This window comes from Falco punctatus (assembly GCF_963210335.1).
Source record: "Falco punctatus genome assembly, chromosome: Z".
Classification (NCBI taxonomy): Eukaryota; Metazoa; Chordata; class Aves; order Falconiformes; family Falconidae; genus Falco; species Falco punctatus.
In genome coordinates, this window is record NC_137586.1 from 45,315,523 (window position 1) to 45,336,127 (window position 20,605).

Consider the following 20,605-nt stretch of genomic DNA (forward strand, 5'->3'; position numbering starts at 1 on the left):
TGTAACTAGGCATTCAATTCATCAAGATGAAAAAAAGAGACTATGACATGCTCTTTGCATCTCCCCCACTCCTGACAACCTGTGTATTCCTGTATAAACCAGTACAGACTCTGATACAGTACCTGGCTGATGTCAATGGGCTTTGCTCGGTTGCCTGTTTGTACCAAGAGTTTGTAAGCCAAAACAGCATCGTCAGATCCATTTTTATAATTGTTGTAAGTGATCTTCCCAGTTTCCCAGTCACTGTCAAATGCATCCTGAAGTCCTGAAGAGTTAAGGGAGGCAAGGGGAAGACAGAACAAGCAGGTAAGCAATCACTCTTAGACACAAATTTCAGCAGGAATAAAGAATGACTCTTGTGCATAGCTGAATCAGAGTAAAATCATCCACCTGCTGCCTCCTAAATTTGGGGTTCTCACTCAACTGTCAGTGTGTGGGAAGATAAAAGTACCACTTGGATGTCCAGTATTTTGCCCAAAGAAAGGCAGAGGAAGCAAGAAAGTGCAAGGGGGAAGCCTCAAGAGGCTTTCCATGCTGTGCAGGACAGCAAAGCTGAGCTAGCAAGCTGCAGATGTAATGTACACTAGTGTAAACCAGCTTCCTCTAAAGGCAAGGAGATCTTGGATGGGATTAGGACCCTCTGGTCCAGTGTCCTTCTCAGAGCCTTTGAAAGCAACCTAGCGCTCTGCTTGGAGATGTATATGGGGAAGAGTTAAGCTTGTCTAGAATAAAAAGTGGTTTTCTTTATGAACCACAGTTACCGAATCGCCACACTTGAAGCTCCATGAGCATATTTGCATTTACCATCTCCTTCATACACAGTCTCCTTGAAACAAAGCTTAAGTCTTACCCTGATGTGGATGGTGCCAGAACAGAAAAAGGGCTGAGTTCAGCCCTGATCCAACTTCACCACCTACTGTGGATTTAAAACCAGAGGAGGCATTCAGTCCATTATCTAGAAGGGAAACACTCTCCATACTCCCCTCTGCCTCACCAAAACCCTGGCCAAGTGCACTGAGCCACAGAGGAGAACACACACCGCTCTCATTAACTGTTTTGGGCTACTGCAGAGCACCGAGGCAACAGCTTCTACGATATAACCAGAAATTCCACTACAAGGGGAAAAAAACCCACCCTCAAACTTTCAACTTCAAACAGCAACTCAGCTGTTCCTCGAGCACAGCGTGAGTGAACACAATTTTGTCAATTTGTTCCATCTGTTCAACTTGTGCAGCTAATACAAGTTGTAGGATCTGCTGCCAGCACATGTAAAGATCACAGCCAACACCTATTCACTCTCAACTGTTATTTTCCTCCTTGCCACCCTTCAAGGGGGAGGAAATACCTCCAGCACAAATTTGGATCAGATTTAGTACAGGAAGCCACAGCCCAGTACAAGGAGGCTCTGTGCAACCAGATGACAAACGGCATGTCCAGGGAAGGGAAGGAAAAGGACAGGGGAGTGGTGCTGGAAGAAATCACCGATCCACCTCACAGCTATGCTGAGGAGCTGTAATGAAAATCGTTATTACAGGTTGGACAGATTACCTGCAGCTGTACAGAGATAAGAGCACTGGAAGAGAAAAGGCACCTGGCTGACACCACCCCCGGGACAAAGTACCTGCTCCCATTTACAAATTCATCCCTCTCCCTTCGAAAACTGCCTCCCATGTTGTCCTGCCAATTTGTAGCCACTCGTGAAGCCAACAGACCAAGAACCAAGTGATGGAAGAACTTGCCTGCCAGATCTCTGCATGCAGCCCTCCATGTCCAGGAGGAGGACAATTTGCCATCAGGTTTCTGGCATCACCAAAGGCCCCTTTTATAAAAGCGTTGTTTGCTGGTAACCTCAACAGAGGGGTAACAGTGCTTAGGACACGCAAAAATACCAACCCATCCCTTCTGTGCCAAGTTCAGCTTCGTGTCAGTCTCTCAGCAGCCAGGTGAGAGCATCCGTACTATTGCACTACTCAAGTGGAAGATGACTTTGGGATGTTAAGAGAAGGATGTCAAAAAAGCATGTGGGAAAGAAGACCACCACCAAAGAACAGCTTCATTTACAGTAAAAATGTCTCTTCAGCAGGAGGAGCACACCAATTGCTACGATAGCTTGTGGGGCAGAGCTTTCAGACTAACACCCAACTCCTGTCAGCGAGCTCCAGCCACACAATAACAGACGTATCTGTTGGCATCTGACATTTTTTGCAATTTGTGGCTGCAAGGTACATAAAAAGGGCATGTACCTTTAACATTACTACAGCAGGTGAAAACTCAGTTCTCTCACATCTTTCCCCACCTCCTGTTCTCACCAGGTCGGTCATTCCTCAAACTCCGCTCCCTTTTACATCTTTATTCCTCAGCTGGCTTAACCACTATGCTCTGGGTTACCTTCTAACTGACCTTGCTGAAACTGAAAGTCTGCAGAAAGAATACCAAGAAACTAATATCGGTTGCACTTAATCGCTGAAGATTTTAAAAATTTCAATAATTAAATTTTTCCAAAACACTTTGAAATCGCTGCTTTCAAAGCAAACAGTACTTCCATTACAAACTCCTCATAACAATGGTTTTAAAAGACATTTACTCTTTTATAATGGGATTAATTAAATATTTCTGGGCAGAACAATAAAATTAACCTGTTGACCTCTTTCTGCAGAAAAGTTATAAAAATTAAGGGTATGTTAAAAAAATTATATATGGGATTTTCGTTATCAGCAGTCTTTTTTGCTTAGCACTTCAGAAGAAAGTGAAATCCTCTAAAATTATGTGGGATGCAGGAACGGGGGTGAGGAAGGAATCCCTGCTGTCTCATGTGAATAGCTGACAACATGAAACACCAGATAATTTTATCCTTTGCAAAAACAAGCCTAATTACAAGCCATTAGGGAATTCAAGCTACCTCATTTACATTCAGTCACTTACAAAAATAATGTAGACATTTCCAGTTTAAACAAATGACTGGTGTTAACTCTTCCTCTGTTGCATTTTCAGTACCAGAAAATATGCCAACATGGTATGATACCAGAAAGCAAAATGTCAGGGAACCTCTGAGCAAGAAGTGTGCTAGGCTGAAGGCACTCCACTGCTAGTAAACGTGGAGAAAAGTATGGCCAAGACCCAAGGATGTTTTCCTGATGAAAAATGATTTTGTTCACATGTTGTTGCTTCCCTCATTCTGCCAGATAAATGCGTGCGTGTCAGAAGGCCATCTTAAGCCATTAATCTCTAGCACCGAATTCCCGGTGAAGTCGTCAGGAATTAGCCATGAAGTTCAACATTGTGCCTACTTTGATTATCCTGCTCCTCCTGTGTGTAAAAATGCACCAGTAGAACTGTTCCCATCTCACAGAGGACCCTCCCTGAATTCAGTCTAAAAGTGTCGCTTGTTTGTAAATTCTGTTTTCACCTTCCCTCCCCTTTACTCCCTCTGCATTAGCCCCTGTTGGTTATAATCAGGTATTATTCTATTAGCGTCTGCACCTTGAGATAATTCCCTAACCATGACAAGTGTGGCTGTTTTTAGTATAACAATAGTTCCCCTCTGTTACATCTATGCCCTGTACCATTTTAAGACATAACCTTTTTCTGTTGATACTTGCAATATCCTCCTTCTTTACGGCTTTGTGATTGCAGTGTCACACTCTGCAAAGGCAGCCCTGCATCTTTACAAAGCAGCTGGTTTGTATTAGTTGTGCCCCTCTTGGGGAAGGTGGGGAGAAGGGATACACAGTCCTAAATGCTAATTAGTAATCATAATGATTAATTCTAAAGTTGTGGGTGACAGACAGGCCAAGCAATGAGCCTTCTGCCACAGGGCTGACACATCCACTTGAACCACCACAAATCGCTGCTTCCTGGAGTCTCCCTGGCTGTTCCAGTATAATATTTTAGCTTCGTGCACCCAGTCGGTGTATCCGGGGTACCAGAAATACTCACAGCCTCTCTAGCGAAAGAAAAGCAGAGGACGAGGAAGAAAGGCAGGTGGCCTGGAAGGGGAAGAGTAACTATGGGCAAGAAGAGAATAGGAACACCCCTAAGAGAAGAGCCGATCTGGAAAGGTCACATACACACATGGACATACAGCACAGAGGAGGAGACATGCAGGCACTTGGCACTGGGCCAGGGCCACACAGACAGTCCTTCGCACAAGGAGGTGATTACAAAGCGGACCAGGAGGCATCCAAAGTGGAAGAGGTTCAGGAAAGTATGTGGTGGGCCTGAGAGAGCAGCAATAGGAATGTGAGCTCCCCTGGGAGCAACAACAGGTGGGATAGCCTCCAGCATTTGAGAAACCAGCAAGGGAGCAGATCCAAGGGCACCTCTTCCTGACTTTATCATTGGCAGACTGTGCTCAGGTTCAGCGCTAATACGTGAAGACCCTGAACACGGTCTCAAGATTTCCACCTCCCTCACAGGTTTGGGAGCAGGGGGAAAGGAATGGGAGACACCAGACATTTTTTCCTACTGTTTTGGAACAACAAAAAATATCTGCAGAAGATATAAAATAAAACAGCAGAGGTACAAGAGAATTTAGGAAAGCATGTAGTAATACGCTTGCTTAGAAATCTAGAAAGTATAGTAAGGTTCAAATCCAGCAAAACATCTAAGCTATGCTGAATTTTATTCCTGCCAGTAAAGCCCTCCCTTACAGCTCAATATGCTTATGTGAGCAAAATATTTTAAATAAAGCTTCCAGTAAGGAGACTGTAATGAATGGATCAAATATATTCAAAAACCATTAAAAAAACCCAAAGCTAGCAGCTGAAATACCACTTCATGATTTATCAGTGCATTAAACGCACAGGAAACTTGATCATTTTGCTTAGATGTGTCATTTAGATGCATCTGCTTTCCTAATACTGCCCGACATATTTTCAGAAGAAATAAAATAACCCAAATACTGGCAGTTACCTAAATGTTCTCTAAGAATCACTGGCTGCACTGGTTCTCTATAAACAGTGAAGGTTAAAATGTACAGTCTTACTAGGTCAGCACGATTTATTTTTCTGTTGGCAAAAGCTTCCTGGAGATTCTCCCAACAGAAAGACCAAGGCAGGACAAAAGTACTCCTGGGCAGGGTATATTTGCTGTTAAGTTTGCTGAGATGTAACAGTACTATGTATTATTTAAATACAAAACAGTTACTTGTCTCAACACATGTAATTATAGTATTTAATAAACTGACTTCAATATAATTATCATCACAGCACCTGAAAGGCCATGCCTTCTCTTCACCCTGTCACCCTTCAGCACAGAAAAAGCAGCATCGTTGAAAAAGTGAGGATACTTGACTGGAAATCTAGAATGTATATTAAGTTCCCAATCCAATAAAGTACCTAAGCCACACTGAATTTTCTTCATGCCAGCAGCCCCAGCTGAAGCCAACACGATCACTCATGTGCTGAAAGTTAAGCCTGTGCCAAAATACATCACCGGATGGGGACTTTTCATTTACTGTTCTCAAAACACTCAGCAAACATTTATTTTCCCAAGACAGTGCACCATATTTAGCCATTGATTATAAAGCAGAACTCCTCATTAGCTGCTTTGCTAATGAGTTAATGGCATGAGGTAGACTCTCACGGACATAATCTCATAAAGCTTCAACACTGTCTTACTGGGGAGCAAACTTAGCCACAAAGAATTTAAGTGACCTGCTGGAGAAACAGTGAGTCAATGTGTGAGTTCAGATCAGCACCTACGCATTCTCCCTCCTGCTTGCAGTCTTTAACCACGTGACTATAGTTGGAGAGGGAAGCATTACTACTGTGAGCAAGTGGCTACTACTGTAGAATTAAAAAAAAAAATCATGCGACTCTCTCTTACCTTGCAGCCAGTCTCGAAAGTAGTGCAACCACATTTTGGGAAGCTGCCTATCCTCTTCCAACAGAACATATGTCACATTGCTGAAACTTCTGTGAAGTTCATAAAGTAAGTGCTGGACATTTGGATAATCTGCTTTCTGTGTCACAATATACATATTGTAGAATGAAAAGTACTTGAACTGTGCGGCAATAAAGTCATATTCCCGTGTTTCCCGTGGTACAATGTCTGTGAGATCTAGTCCATCTCTCACCCGGGTAGTTCCATAAAGGCTGAGCCCCAGTAAACCCAGAAAAAGAAAAATAACCACAATCTGCAACAGAAAACGGAAATGCATTTGGGTTTAGGTTTCTGAAGAAACTAACAATTCAAAATGGCACACTACAAAGCCAAGTTCAAAATTAACACCCATCAGTCTACTTTAAAGCTTTTATTTCTGATTTTTTTTTTCATACACATACACACCACAATGCTAAGCTAATTCGTGCTTTATTAAAGGAGCTCTGTATCATGGATGAGAAAATTATATCGTAATAAAGTTTAAAAGTGGCTTTAGTTTCACTGTTCATAAGCTTACATTACTGAAAGTCACCAAAACCCTCACTGGTAACTTGTATTTGAACAGTATGTCTCGACAGCACTCGCAAGACAAACTTTTAGAGTATGAAATTAGTTGTAAAATTATTAAGAATTGTTATTCCAAAATAATCCTGTTTCTTCCTTATATTTAATACCACTGCCAGGATAATTTTATTACTGGGCAAGGCAGAAGTCTATTTTTGAAAAACAGGTAAACAGTTCCCTGATTACCTTAGCTTTTGGTTTTAGGAGGAACGGAGCATAATGCTTTTCTGCAAAAGATGAGAGTGTCCACTTCGTACAGGGTGGCTCAAGGCAATGCATGCTGGAGTCTGAGAACTGGGAAAGCAAATCCCTCGTTGAGCTTGTGCTTTCTGGGCTCTGGCAGCTAAGATTATCTTGCGTCACTGTAACTGGCTGCACAGATATTTCTGAACGAGGCTCTGCTGTGGTATAGTACACCTGCGTATGAGGATCGTATTCTGTGCGCAACTGCACTGTAGACTGCATTGTAATCTGAGTTTCATGTGCAAAACTGTGACTGCTGTACGGGGGTGGAGGACTGTAGCAAGTATTGTCATTTTCTGCATATGCTTGAGGCTCAACCTGAATCACTCGAGTGACACATGGACTGTAAGACAGGAGAAAAACATCCATTCACATTTAGACAGATCTTTATTTCAATGAGACTAGATAGGATAACCTGCTTCCATCTGAGACGGCTTTTACTGCTATTAGATGGTTTGTATTAACTAAATATAATACTTCAATGCAAGTTTATTCTGCACCTTTAGGAAACACTTACATGGTTCAAAGTGTAGGCCTCTGAGAATATATGCACATTTCTTGTGCTAAAGAAAGAAGGAACCAGCATTCGTCTGAAGACACCGACATTTACCCACACCACACCATTAACTAAACATGCTGCAGGTCGATACCCAGGTAGCTGCACCCAGTCTGAATGCACAGTACGTATGTGAGTTTGCATCAACGTGCCCATGCTGGGAATTAAGCTATTTAGATCAGAATGTAAACACATGACATACTGAGTTCTTCTGTTTAGAACTATTAAAGTAACTGTTAAATAATATTTGGGACTTCTGGATAAGATCTCAGACTTTTGGGAGGCAGGTTGAAACCACATGCCATACACTGACTGAATGTTTTAAAAATTAAGTAAACATATGCAAGGATTAATTCCTAGGAAGGATGGGCAACATGAAGAAACAAAATTACAGAAGTAACTGAAGTATTCCCTTTATTTTAGTCTACACAAGACATTAATAGATACCTGGTTTACAAAAATAAGTTTTATCAAAGACAAACCTCTTCCTGTAAATAAGAAATGACCAATTGATGATAGAAAATAGTATCAGAGGTTTTTCACCAAGTGGAAAAATCCTACAAAACCAAGAGGAATTCAGAATGTTGCCTACCTAAAAAAAACAAGCTCTCATTCACTGCATTTCCTCAGATGTAAATGAGCCCAAATTCAATTTTGATACGCATTTAGTGCAAGTTTAGATGAGGGAAGAAATGGAAGGTCTGATTGCCCTGTATTTCTGAGAATCAGGGCTCCAAAATTCAAGCACATGAGGCCATCCACTGAAATTATGACTGAATCAGAAAGCAGGAATCCTGGCTTGGGATCTATTGTTTCTAACCACTCCCTCAAAAACAAATTTAGGAACGTGCTTTCTCTCTTTGACATTAAAATTAAAATGTAAGCTCCTGAGTGGGTGTAAAAGGCTAAGATGACTGAAGGTGGATTCTCCACATCCTGGATATGACAGTAAGAGTGTGTAAGGAGTACACGTGTAGAAATGTAGCTGGATCCTCTTTGTGGCAGGCAAAAGCAAAAACTAAGGTAGAAAACATGCTTAATTTCTAAGCAGTGGCTCCACTGAAGGCAGTAGACTCCTTCTAGCCCCACTCTATGCTCAGAGGAGGCTGTGTATCATGTAAGAGTTTATGTATACACTCTTCAGAATGGCAGTGTTACTATTCCAAATTAGTACTGCGGCTGTAACAGAAACTTTATCAAGCATTAGCCTGTAATGGTACTGACCATTCCTCATAGTCCTACGAAAAACTCAGCTAAGGGGAAATCATTTTATAGTTTATACATTATGCTTATCTATTTAAATTTAAGGGCATAAAAAGCATAAAAATTAGCACACAGCAATTAATTGTAAGTGAGTCTTCTCAGTACCCTGAGTTAAGGACAGTCTTCCAGGATTACCCAATAGTAGCACTGGACACCTTGCAGCATCGCGTAATGTTCTAAAAATACTTGAAGATATTCCTAAACCATGGATCTTTTATCTTCTTTTAAAAAACTGTCCTCCCAACAGTTGAACATACATATGAATCATGGAAAAAGGTGGGTGTGGGTGTGGGTGAGAGAGAGAGAGAGAGAGAGAGAGAGAGAGAGAGAGAGAGGAGAGAAAGACTTTCCTCCTCAGTCAGGTAAAAACAACTGCAGTGGAGACTTCCCACTCCTGACAAGGCATGGTAGCACTGACTGGTAACCACAAAAAGGATGCACCTCATACATCAACCTATCACATGTTCTTACCTTGTAAAACAGCAGAATATATCCAGTCTCCTGTCTTCTCGACGATAAAGGTCCATACTCAGGATAGCAGGAAAAATCAGCAGAACCATAGCAAAGTTGAACACCACCACAACTGCTGCCTAGAGATCAATCATAAGAGAAGTGATGTCATTACCAAGCTTCATGTCAGGCATCAGCTTTACAAAGCATAAAACTTCCTTTCAGTTCTCATCTGTTCACTCATTTATCATGTCAACTTGTCAGATGCTTCCAAGCTTTTCCCTGAGGAAACTGGGAGATATACTTTTGCATTCCCATTTCATTATGGTAGGCCTACTGTAGTTAATTAATTTATTTTAATAATAAACTTCATATTGTTTTAATACAACTGTGCCTGGAAATGTGGTGATGATTTCTGAAGTGAAAAAACAGAGTCAAAAAATCGTACTTTTGCATGAGATTCTGCTATATTTAGAGTCTCACAGTAAAAAAAAAAATGGAAGCAAAAGCAAACCTGGAACTAAAATTGAAGTTCTCACATTTAAAAGATCTGAAGTAATTTAAGCATCACAATAACATTTAAGCACATTATTAAATCAGAGATGAAATAATGGTTTAAGTAAATTTTAATGAAACTGTTCTATTTAGTAAAGTATTACACACTTGATGTACTCAAAATTCAAAAAGAGCAACATTTTGGGTTTATCAGGGATTATTTTTAAAGGAGAATCAAAATTAACCCAACATCACATAGCAATTCTACATCTAATATGCTTGTGTTTAATACAGCTTGATTAATGAGCCAGTCTACCAAAATCAGTCTTAAATTGGAACAAGAACACTTGGTTTAATTTGTAAAGTGAACATTAAATAATAAAAAAAAAAAAAACTCCCCGCCCACTGCCTTTCAAACCATACTTCAAACCCTTTCCCACACAGAGATTCCCAGAGAATCTCCATAAACATATGTGGTGCAGCATCTATCATTATTATTAATAGCATTTATTTGTAATGCAGAATTGTTAGAAGCACTAGCCATCACAAAGGGGAAGTCTGGGCACAGATGGGACTGGAAGATAGCTGTAAGAGTAGAAGAGGCAACAGGTGAAAAAGAAAAAGCCTGAAATCCTTATATTTTATCCGTTAGATAAGCAGTATCAATCTCAATAGTAGCCCAATTTCATGTTAAGGAACTCACATAAACTATCAAGTGCCTCCACCTGCAAGTTCTGAAGTAACAACTACTTAGGTTAAAACAGTCATAAAAAAGAACAAAAGTTGGGCTACAAAAATAAAAATAAAAAAATAAAAACCTGATACAAAGAGGCCCTTTTTCCAAAATGAATGGCTGCATTTGATATTGAAAAATAAGGCCTCAAAACTGGCAGCTCAAAAGAGGTGATACCTAAAATCCATCTTTTAAAAATTCATTACTTCCATGTCAAATACACAATACAAATTACCTAAATAATACAATTTTTAATTTCTGTGAAATTTTTTATTTATCTGTGAAAATCAAAGTACTAACACACTGAATGATTTTTAGGGTTTTGAAACTGTCAAAGTATAATAAAAAGACTAGATACTGTTTTTTCTTTTCTGAAAATTACAGAATTAACCAGTTATGTAGCTATCTCCTAGTAACTTCAATCGTAAGTATACAAAAGTGGTTTATTGGCGTTTCTCTTTTGTTGTCTTCAGCCTGCCTGAATCAAGATTTTCATCCTGCTGCTTGTCTGTAGATCTAACTACTAAAACAGAACTTACCTAGTACTTAAAGCCAAATTAGTATTTAGCCACCTTTGAGAGAAAAGAGCCAATGACTATTTCATGATTTATAAATACCCACACAGAAAGGTAAAGACTTTAAAATTAAGTGATTACCTTTTGATCCTCTCCAAAATTAATTGAATCTGTCAGGAAAACAAATGGCTGCTGTTGCAAGCAAGGTGTTTGTTGGACCTAGTTCATACAACTGCTTTCTTTATTGCTGCTAAACCAGAGAAGGTTGAATCACCCATATAACATAAATAATTAGCTGTGTCTAACCAAGATCTTCTATCAAGAATCAGTTAAAATTTATTGAGTTTTGGAAAAAACAGTTAAGGCCTAAGTCAGTAATTCTTACTCCTCCTAACATCACTGCAAATCTAACAAGTCCTCTGTTCCTGCTCCATAAACTGCAAATACTTCATGCCTTATCAGTTCCTTCTGTAGACCCCAACATCCTTGAATCTCAAATGCCACTACACCTGAAAACTAATACTTCAAGTGTATGGTAGAGACACCATTAAAGTTATAGTCATATGTGATTTATTAGGAAGCATCGAAACTAATCCAACGACACAGAGTAAATCTGCCTGTTAACATGGCATCCCTTTTTAGAACTACTACATTTTTTCATTGTGCCATTCTGATGTTGATGTACCAACCCTGCAACTAAAATATTTTTAAACAATGCTCTCTCTCCTGATTTGTACTTACATAGATCCCTAGAGCTTAACACCACGCTTCCTATATACTGTACACTGTCCTTCCTTCACCTACCTCCCCAGAATTTCAAGGATGTAATAGTTCTCAGTTTTCACAGTTAAATACAGAAAATACTGTTCTTGTATCAATTATAATTTGTTGTCCCATCAAAAAAAACCCAGTGACTTGATAAGAGGAGGAAAGGAAGAGCTGTTGTGGAGTGACTCAATCTCTGACCTGATGCGTCAGTCACCACCTCCCCTCCCAATACCACATAGACATGTGGTGGCTGGGAATGGGAATGTATGAGAATGTGATCATAGCAGTACACACAGTCTGTAACAATTACTTTGATTAGAAAAACACAAAGAAAAAGCTGTGGTAGCAGTGCTTCCAGAGTACAGGCAACCTGTCAGCAGCACCCAAGCTGAGAGCACGCTTAGGATTTTGGGGGACAGGGCACCTTCTCTCACCCCTTTAAAGACAAATGGTCAAGCTGAAAGGGCCCTAGACCTTTTCCTTAAGAAATCAACAAAGACAAGGTTAGTCCTAGAAAGGATAAAATGGGGGCTACTTAGTGGTATAAAATGAAGGCATTCAATGAAATGAGATCAGAGAGTAGTAAAAAAACTTCCATTAATCAGAAAAAAATGTTGGTCACTTTCCTGAGAAAGATGCTCCACTTTTTGCATCTTTCCGTAATGCACAGCCTAAAAATATTACTGCTGCTGCAACTGTTAACGGAGACAGAAGAATGGCAGTCTGTGCTGGAGGCAGCACAGGAGACATGAGCCAGGCTGGCAAGCTGGGGCCCTGCTGAAGGTATGTGCTGCTATGTGCCATTCCCGGCAGCCCACCCAAGGAGAATGAGTGTGCTGTATAGCCAGAGTTGATGAACAGAGGAGGAGGTCTGTCAAGGAAACTTCCACCCTACTGCTCTCTATCTGCAGCTCCCTCCTGCCAGCGTCTAGACCCTGATCCCTCTTTGCACACACACCCCACACACCCCCTTTCCCTTTGGCTTTAATTTTGCTTGTTAAATTTGTATGTCAGGAGCAGGGAAAGGTAAATGACATGGGTAAAAGGAGGGGGACAAACCACTTCAGCATAGTAAGATACCTGAATGAGCCTAAGAACTTACGTTCTTTCCCTCCACAAACCCACCACCACCACCTGGTAGTGCACTTTTACATTTAGGAAAAAAACCATCATGCTTACAGTAAGGGAAAAAAGTTACTGCTAAGTTATGGGGAAAAGTTCCACCCCTGCTCATTAGTGAATCTACAGCAGCCCTCTGCTGTTAGGGGGGAGAGTTTCTGGTGTATGCAAAAATTAGGTGAATTTTCCTCTTTCCCGGGCAGAACTATTCCGTAACAGTCTCTGAACAGTCTGTCTGAGGGAAGAATTCAGCCCAGCAGTAGTTAGTCTGCCTTGCCTTGCTACTGCAAACTTCAAAAACTTTCAGTGGAGTTCTCTGATAATGTTCTCCTCCTCCACAATTTTAAGAAATGAAACATATCTGAAAACTCAGGACCCACTTCTTCAAAGTCCTGAGCACTCTAACAGGTGATTCTTGTGACTGAGTATGTGGGACATGTTCAGCATCTCAAAGCCCTAAAACTGCTTAAATACCCAGGGGCTAACAAGATCAAAAAATGAAAAAAAAAAAAAGATGATAAAAAAGCTAAACCAATTTCTATCTGCTTAATGGATTTAATTTTAAAAATCTCACCTTCAAAAGGATTTATTTCCATTTTTTGAAATGCATCAGAGCTAATCCTAAGAACTCCCAAGACAGCATCAGACTCGCAGTGTTTGAGTTCCATAAAGTAAATGAACAACTCAAGAGGTATCAATGAACTGCTTTAGCTGGCAGAACAGAACAGAGGCCAAGGAAGAAGAAAGCATTGATATGCAAAATGTGAGTTTCTAACTAAAAGTTGGGCTGGCAGATGCAGGAAACCATTTATTCTCCTGCAGCAGCTGGGTTATTTTACAGATACTGGGCCTCAAAAGTTATGGAAACTTTGACAATTATCTTGCAATGTCTTAAGAAAAGTGAATGAAGAGCAAAACAAGGTCAAGAGCAATCCTTTTTTTAAGCCCATCTGTTAAAAATTCACTATCTAGAAGAAAAGAAGGCAGCATCTGTGAAAAGTAAATGCAGTATTTCATTGCTTACAAACTCTTGCTAGGAAGCTATCAAAGACAGCAAGGACTTCTTGTATAAACAAGCCTGAGTAAGAGGGAGAAGGAAGAAGACGACTGTAAATAAAGCAAGCCATATATAAATACAGACCACCCACCAAAATCTGCCATGGTTATCTGATTCTGAATGCTGTGATTGATGTATCACCTGATTTTTATTTTACCTGGTGAAGCCAGGCAAAGCAAGTAATAGATGTTCCTTTCTAAGAACAAAGCATGTTATTTTAGTGGTTCCTAACTTATATACATATCAGTTATATATATTGCTTTAGCATCAATAAATCTTCATTACAGGTCTCCAGCTGCCCTTTTTTTGCATGCCTTTCCATCTCTTATATACATATAAGGCGTTACTACATGCAAGCAAAGACAAATTACAGAGGCATGTGAGAAAAGATTGAGCAATTCAAACATTAATTTCTGGACACTAAAATGTTCCTACACATAGATTCCATATTAATCACTGCCTTAAAAAGGACTTTGATCATGATGAATTATTCTGAATAATATTAACATGTTCATACAGGAGTATGTTGAAATCTCACTAGAAACTTTTTGTTTGTCATTTTGCTATGCAGATTTCGTTTTCTGAACTTTCAGTGACTCAGTCTACAGTATGGCAGCAGGCAAAAAGAAGAGTCTTTAGGAAAGGTATAGTTAACTTCTACTCTGATTACAGTAACAATTCTAGCTGTTATATGTCTCCACATATGTTCCAAAGGCACCCTGTCATGGTCTGATGTGAAGAGTGAGAACAGAGAAAGGAGGAGCAAAATCTGATCAGATAAGAAAGAATTAATTTTGGTGGCTCCCCCTCAACAGCTTAGCCATGAGATTATGACAAAATGGCCCACCTCTGGTGAGTACTTCTTATGAGATTCATTTAGTCTGAGGGCAACTTCTGTAAAGACAGGTATGACAAAACCCGACAAAAGAAGCCTTCTCTGATTCCTAGTGAAGATCTCCAGTATCCTGTTAGCTGTTTAAGGTACATGTTGAATGTCTGAAATTGGGCCACAGATTTAGGATACATGAATAACTTCCAACAGAAGAAATGTTACACTCCTTCACACACATATCGACACAGGTCTTTGCCATAAAATAAAACAATTCACTGTCACATCACTTATCAGAAGAGACATCTAGTTTTTGGCAAATCAGCATTGCTAAATACTGCTAATCATTCAGGACTAAGGATCTAGTTTTAGTTGCCACAGACATTTGCTGAACAATGCAGAAAGCCAATGAAGCTTTTACTTTCTCTATTATTCACTACCAAATTGCCTAATAAGAAGGCAATAGTAAAGAAATTATTAATGCTTATTGGTAACGTAACTGCAATTGCAAACAGTTTACCATTTTACAGCTTAATGCAGGCATACTCAAATCTCTGAAAACACCAGTAACTGCCACATGTATTAAGAAAAAGCACAGCCCTTGCTTCCTCTGGATAGCCAAGGGCTCAAGGAGAATGAAAAATGATTGGAGAACCAGCCTACAGCAGGAAAAAAATGACTACTGAAAAAGTACAGTTTGCCTGCTCTGCACCAAGGTCAGACAGTGTCATAAATTGCTTGTGTCAGGAGAGAAGCTCCCAAAGCTTTCTCCAAAGAGCTCCTGCTTTTAGAAGAAAGTTTTCTCCAGCATTCTTAATATTTCATATTCCTGAAGGTGTATTGGTGTTATTATCACAAACAAATATAAGAAGACAAAGAGAGAAAAGGAGAGCCAATGACACAGGGTTCAGCACATAAAATTCACATTTTCTTTCAAAGCAGTTGGAATTCTTGGAAGTCTTCTCCAAGTTTGCTAAAATGACATTGGGAGTAAAGCAGTACAAACCACTGCAGTAATAGTTAGTATGGAAAATGCGTATTTACTGCTGTCACTGCACTTTTTTTATAGTTTTTAAGGGCAGCAAATGAGACAAATACAAATGAAAGAATTAAATTCCTACTGAGTAATGTTACAGTACACACTATGGTACTGTCTACTCCTCTCAACTTAAGAATGCGTATCTTTCTGGAGACTTGTTTCTTCTTAGTTGCATACATCTTGGTTTTTTGCACTCAACGCAGCTGTGATGGGACGGCGTATTCTTTCACCTGCTAACAGGATGCAAGAGACTCATTTCCATGAGAAATGGGAGGAGCAGAATCCAGGACAGACAGCAGTTGTTATTACCCAGATCTATGGTAAACAGCAGCCACATACCAGTTCAGTGAACTGCAGCAGCATTAAACACAGACTTTAACACTACCACTAACTGGTATCATCACTGGCCTTCCATGATAGGACCATGCGAAAGAGCTAACAAAACAGCGTGTAAACTTACTTGGAGTGAAAATGCTCGTAAAGCAGGAATAGGGATTAAGGCAGCCATAAAGAAAGCAGTAACATTGCTGATAGATGTAAGGGCTACACTTGCCCCTGTTCGCTTCAAACATTCACCTGTTCTGTCCTGCAAAACAAGTGACTCATCTTAGAAGTCAAGCAAATAAAGTGATGTCCTGCAAACAAAGGAGTCATCCTACAGATACAACACGGTAACAGTGAAAAATTATTACAATGAAACTCTGAATACAAGTGTGCATTTGAGAGTACGTGAGAATAAGCAATATACTAAGTAAACTGTTCAGGAGAAAAGCAGATGACACATGAAGTGCTCAAGTTTTTTGAGGGCTGAAAACATTATCAAAGCTGATTCTACCTTCAGAACACAAAACTAAATCGGTACTGACATCGTATCAAATACATCTGTAATTAAGCACGATGTATTTTCTACCAGTGCAGTCACTTGGTGTTCTCATTTTTCAGACAAAAAAAGCATGTATTAACAGCGCAGGGGCATAACATAGCTACACATCTTGAAGACGTATGTAAGAAAACAAAAACCAACCTAAACCCCAGGGACCACACACAAGAAGTGCAGAGAAAAAACATGATAAACACATGACCCTTTCCCAACCCAACAAGCTATTTTGAAGCATATGGAGGTTATAGTAGAGTGAGGTTGTGGTGGCTGCATGCCAGACCAGCTGGAAAGAGCACATGGAAGACATTGCCTGTACAAAATAGAATGGGCAAATATACATTGCTTTTAAACAGTTTGTACTTCGGATATGAAACTTTGGACTGAGGGTAAAAAGGTCAATAAAAGGAAAGGATCATAAAAGTGACGACACCTTAGATTTCATAACATTAATATGTTATGTACGCTTTGAAATGTCATGGTCAATTATAAACATCAGAAAAGAAAATCAGAGAAAAATATACGAAATAAATTTAAGGCCATAGCAAATAAGTGAAGGTAACAGTTGATAGAGATAAAAATAAATGTTTCCTTTCTAAGCTGTCCTCCTTCTCTTTCTTTTCACCCTAACATTTTTGGTTTCTTCCATTAAAATAATTCTATCATTTAATTGTCAGACTTATATTGCAGTTTGTACCTAAATGTAGATCAACTTTCGCAGAAGTTTTGGGCAGAATTTAGATTATGTAAATTAGCCTTTATATGATAGCTATAAATCAAAATTTCAAGACAAAATAAATCTAAGAAACTATTAAAAAAAAAGCCTAACAGACTGTGAACATTCCAAAACATTCTAGGATCACATGTATTGCCCATTGTTTCCAATTTTGACAGAAATACAAATTTCCAGACCCTAGGAAAGCCTACTGAGGAAAAAAGTGGGGTTTTAAAATCATTATTAATTAATTCTGGATACAGTTATCTTTTCCTATATGGAGCTTTTTTTTTTTTTTTTTTTTTTTAAGAAATCTTCCCAAAATCCCCATTTTGTCATTACCTCAAATGGAATTCTCTTATTCTGCCCTGTTTCGCTAAATGCATGTGCCAGAAGGAAAACATCATCTACACCAACTCCAAGAGCAAGAAAAGGCAAAACCTTGGGGGAGAAACAAAACAAACAAAAACCAGTAAGTTTTTTTTAATGATCTTCCATGCAGCTAGCCATTAAATGGCTAATTAAAGCAACTTTTACATTACACTGTACACAAATCCAAGGGTAAAATGAAAATCAAAAGGATGCAATACAGCTGTTAACTTTTATTCTGGAATACTGCTGAGAAGCTTGCAGTGTACCATTTACAGGTACAAAATCTCATCAAAAGTAATTCAAGTTTTGGGTTGACAAAGAATATCTGATAATAATTCAAGTTATATTCAAAATATTTTCAGAATTTGAACATCCTGATATACTCAGATGTAAAGATAAAACTTGCAGCTTCTTATGTATAACTAGATACTTTCACTCATATTGGGACACATAAAAATCAAGTAACGCAGAATGTAGGAACTATACAAACTACACAACACCTGCCTTTTTTAATATCAATTGGTAGCATGATCACTTAATTTCTTACAGCATATAGCTATGAAATAGGAGAAAGGCACAAGTAAAAATCTAGAGCCAAAATACTTCTGCAGCTTTTTCCCCCTTAAGTTTCAGTTGTGTTCATTTACCAACAGAGTACTTGTAATTTAATAGCAGACTTGTGCCTCCTAAATACCTGAGTTGTGGCAGCATTAAAGGAAATTCCAATCAATGAGCACAGGCCCAATCCTGCAGCCACTGAGAGTGCAACCAACAAGACTCCTGCCAGCCCCACGGCACCCTGAGACTTGGCACAGTCCCACCGCAGCATTGTTAAACAGGCGTAGGCAAGCTGAAGCAAGGGGGGGAGGGGAAGGAGTTGGAGGGGAAAAAAGCAAAATATTAGAATGGATTCTTCTTTAACAGCTCTCTCTCCCCACCCAAAATACACATCCTTACAAATATTTTTAAATAGAATAGACACATCACAGATGTTACACTGAGGAACAGGTGACAAGTCTGAAGCAAAAGTCTACAAAATGTAGTTTTTATTTTAAGTATGCCTAAAATGTTCTGGACTACTGACTGGTAACAAAGCAGATACTTAAGCCCTGCTCTACTACCAGAGAAAATGAAATAGATTCATTTTATTACCATTAACAAGTAGCCACTTGCTACTCTGATAACACTGACATCAGAAAATGACTTCAGGATGTCATCCAGAGTGGTTGTAGTAAAGGAGAGCACTTTCTGAGTAGAGTTTTGTGCAACACTTTGATGAACAACCTATGAAAAGAAAAATAAAACTTGGTGTGACTAAAGAAAAAAAACATTACTATCTTCTACAGCACATATCTGAAATCAACTACTTTTGTGTTCATGTTCCTGCAAAAGCCCACACCCTACACAGAGATGATGCTGACACTACACAAATGTGTTTTGTAATTATTTCTTGCAAGCTACTGATTATCAGACAAGAATATGCATCCTTCAGGAACAGCTACTGCATTCCCAGGCCATTCTAAACATCTAACTTGAAACCTCTTCTCATAACTTCATCATGGCTATGCTGCAGCATGTATTCTGCCTCTAACCCAAGGCCAGGGATCTCTTTGGAGCGTTCCTCTTTCCCTCTGCTTGACCATTCCCAGAGGTCAGAAGCAGTGCAGCAGCAGTCAGTGCTTGGGACATGGAGACCAGGCACAGTCACATAGCCTCCCCATCCTGGCTGCCACTGGGAGAGCAGCCCATGGCTTCTAATGCTTTCCAAACACCTTTAGAATAACCACACTAACCAAAAGCTTTTAAATTCCAGCTAGGTCTTTGGTTCGTTCTCAGTCCCAGAGAGCAAGGAGCAAAGCCTTCATGGCTTCTTGTATCTGACTAAGCAAGCAGTTTCTTAATTGGAGTGGGAGGAAATCAGCTTAAAAACTGGGAGGCAATGATTCAGCTCTGGTTTAAGCATCTTCCTTGAAAAAATATTATAAAAAGCTGTGACAGAAAGCAGTGGATCTTAACAGGACTTTATAGTATGGTATCCACATTATTTTCAGTTTTACCTCAACATACATCCTCTGCCAGGCTTCTAGAATTGCTGCCGCCTTATCCTCATTCCAGTTGATATGTGAAACATATTCATACCCCTTGAAGTGCTCATACATTTGCTTAGGAGTCATTAACTGAAACATGGTCTGCAAAGCCTGGGCACTGTGGTATGGAAAGAAGAGAGAGGAGGAAGAGGCATAAAATGAGTATTTTCAAGAAATTATCTTCACGGCATCAAGTCCAAATGAGACCCTAAGAAGAGCTTGCATGGGTTCTTTATTTTATAGGGCACATGTTTGTATTAAAATTTAACAGAGTACAATTACTCCACCGTGTATTTAGTGCAGCTGTACTGATCTATGCAGTACTGAGGCTAAATCTGGTTTCACTGAAGCTAATGAGAGTTTTGCCATTATTTTCAATAGGATCAGCTTCAGGAGCAAAGAATGTAACCTACAAATCAGTTATAAAGATCATGATTGATAGACAGGTTGCTGTGAGGATGCCATAGAAATGGTTATTTCTACAAGATCTTGCAAATGCTGTTGGCAATTTGTTATTTGAAGACATTGGTCTTTTTCACCTCTCGGAAAGAAATGCCAGATTAAAGTCCTGATGCCTGACAAGCTGTGAGGAGTGCACATTGGCAATAACTATCCATCCTGAGTTTCCACAGTATGCAACTGTATCCAACAATTTTAGAAGCTTAAGGAACTATGTTATCTTTCACTAAAAATATATGCTTTGGCTGCTTGTTGAAAGACTTATTAGTGTTAAGTGTGAATGCAGAAAAGGTCAAAATTCATATTAAAAGCCTGAAACCAAGGTGTTTGTTTTATCACTCAAAACAGTATTCAAGATACAGGGACATAAAAATAGACTTTTGTCTACATTGAGCCTGAACAAAAAGTTCAGTGGAGATTTTGGAATTCTGAGAGAAGTCAAATGAGTGTGCACATTATCCAAGTTATTTTTTCCCCTTTTTCCTTTGATCATATTTCGAAACATGATCAAAGGTGTTCAGTGCTTTTCAATACTTTACACACACATTCTAAACAACAAAGTTGCCAGGAAAAAGCTTTCT

At 39.3% G+C, this 20,605-nt stretch overlaps 1 protein-coding gene across 4 annotated transcripts in view; it reads right to left on the reverse strand.

Moving 5' to 3' along the window:
- PTCH1 (patched 1) overlaps positions 1-20,605 on the reverse strand; it is a 76,137-nt gene that overhangs the window by 18,329 nt on the left and 37,203 nt on the right. For 3 of the 4 annotated variants that reach the window (XM_080373208.1, XM_080373206.1, XM_080373209.1), the window contains exons 8-16: positions 19,536-19,683; positions 18,631-18,762; positions 18,173-18,328; positions 17,449-17,547; positions 15,975-16,100; positions 8,981-9,099; positions 6,634-7,033; positions 5,827-6,136; positions 123-265 (exon numbers count right to left, since the gene is read on the reverse strand). In XM_080373208.1, the coding sequence (XP_080229334.1) occupies positions 123-265; positions 5,827-6,136; positions 6,634-7,033; positions 8,981-9,099; positions 15,975-16,100; positions 17,449-17,547; positions 18,173-18,328; positions 18,631-18,762; positions 19,536-19,683 (1,633 nt within the window). The remainder of the gene's footprint in view (positions 1-122; positions 266-5,826; positions 6,137-6,633; positions 7,034-8,980; positions 9,100-15,974; positions 16,101-17,448; positions 17,548-18,172; positions 18,329-18,630; positions 18,763-19,535; positions 19,684-20,605) is intronic. The other variant, XM_080373207.1, reaches the window with a different exon arrangement.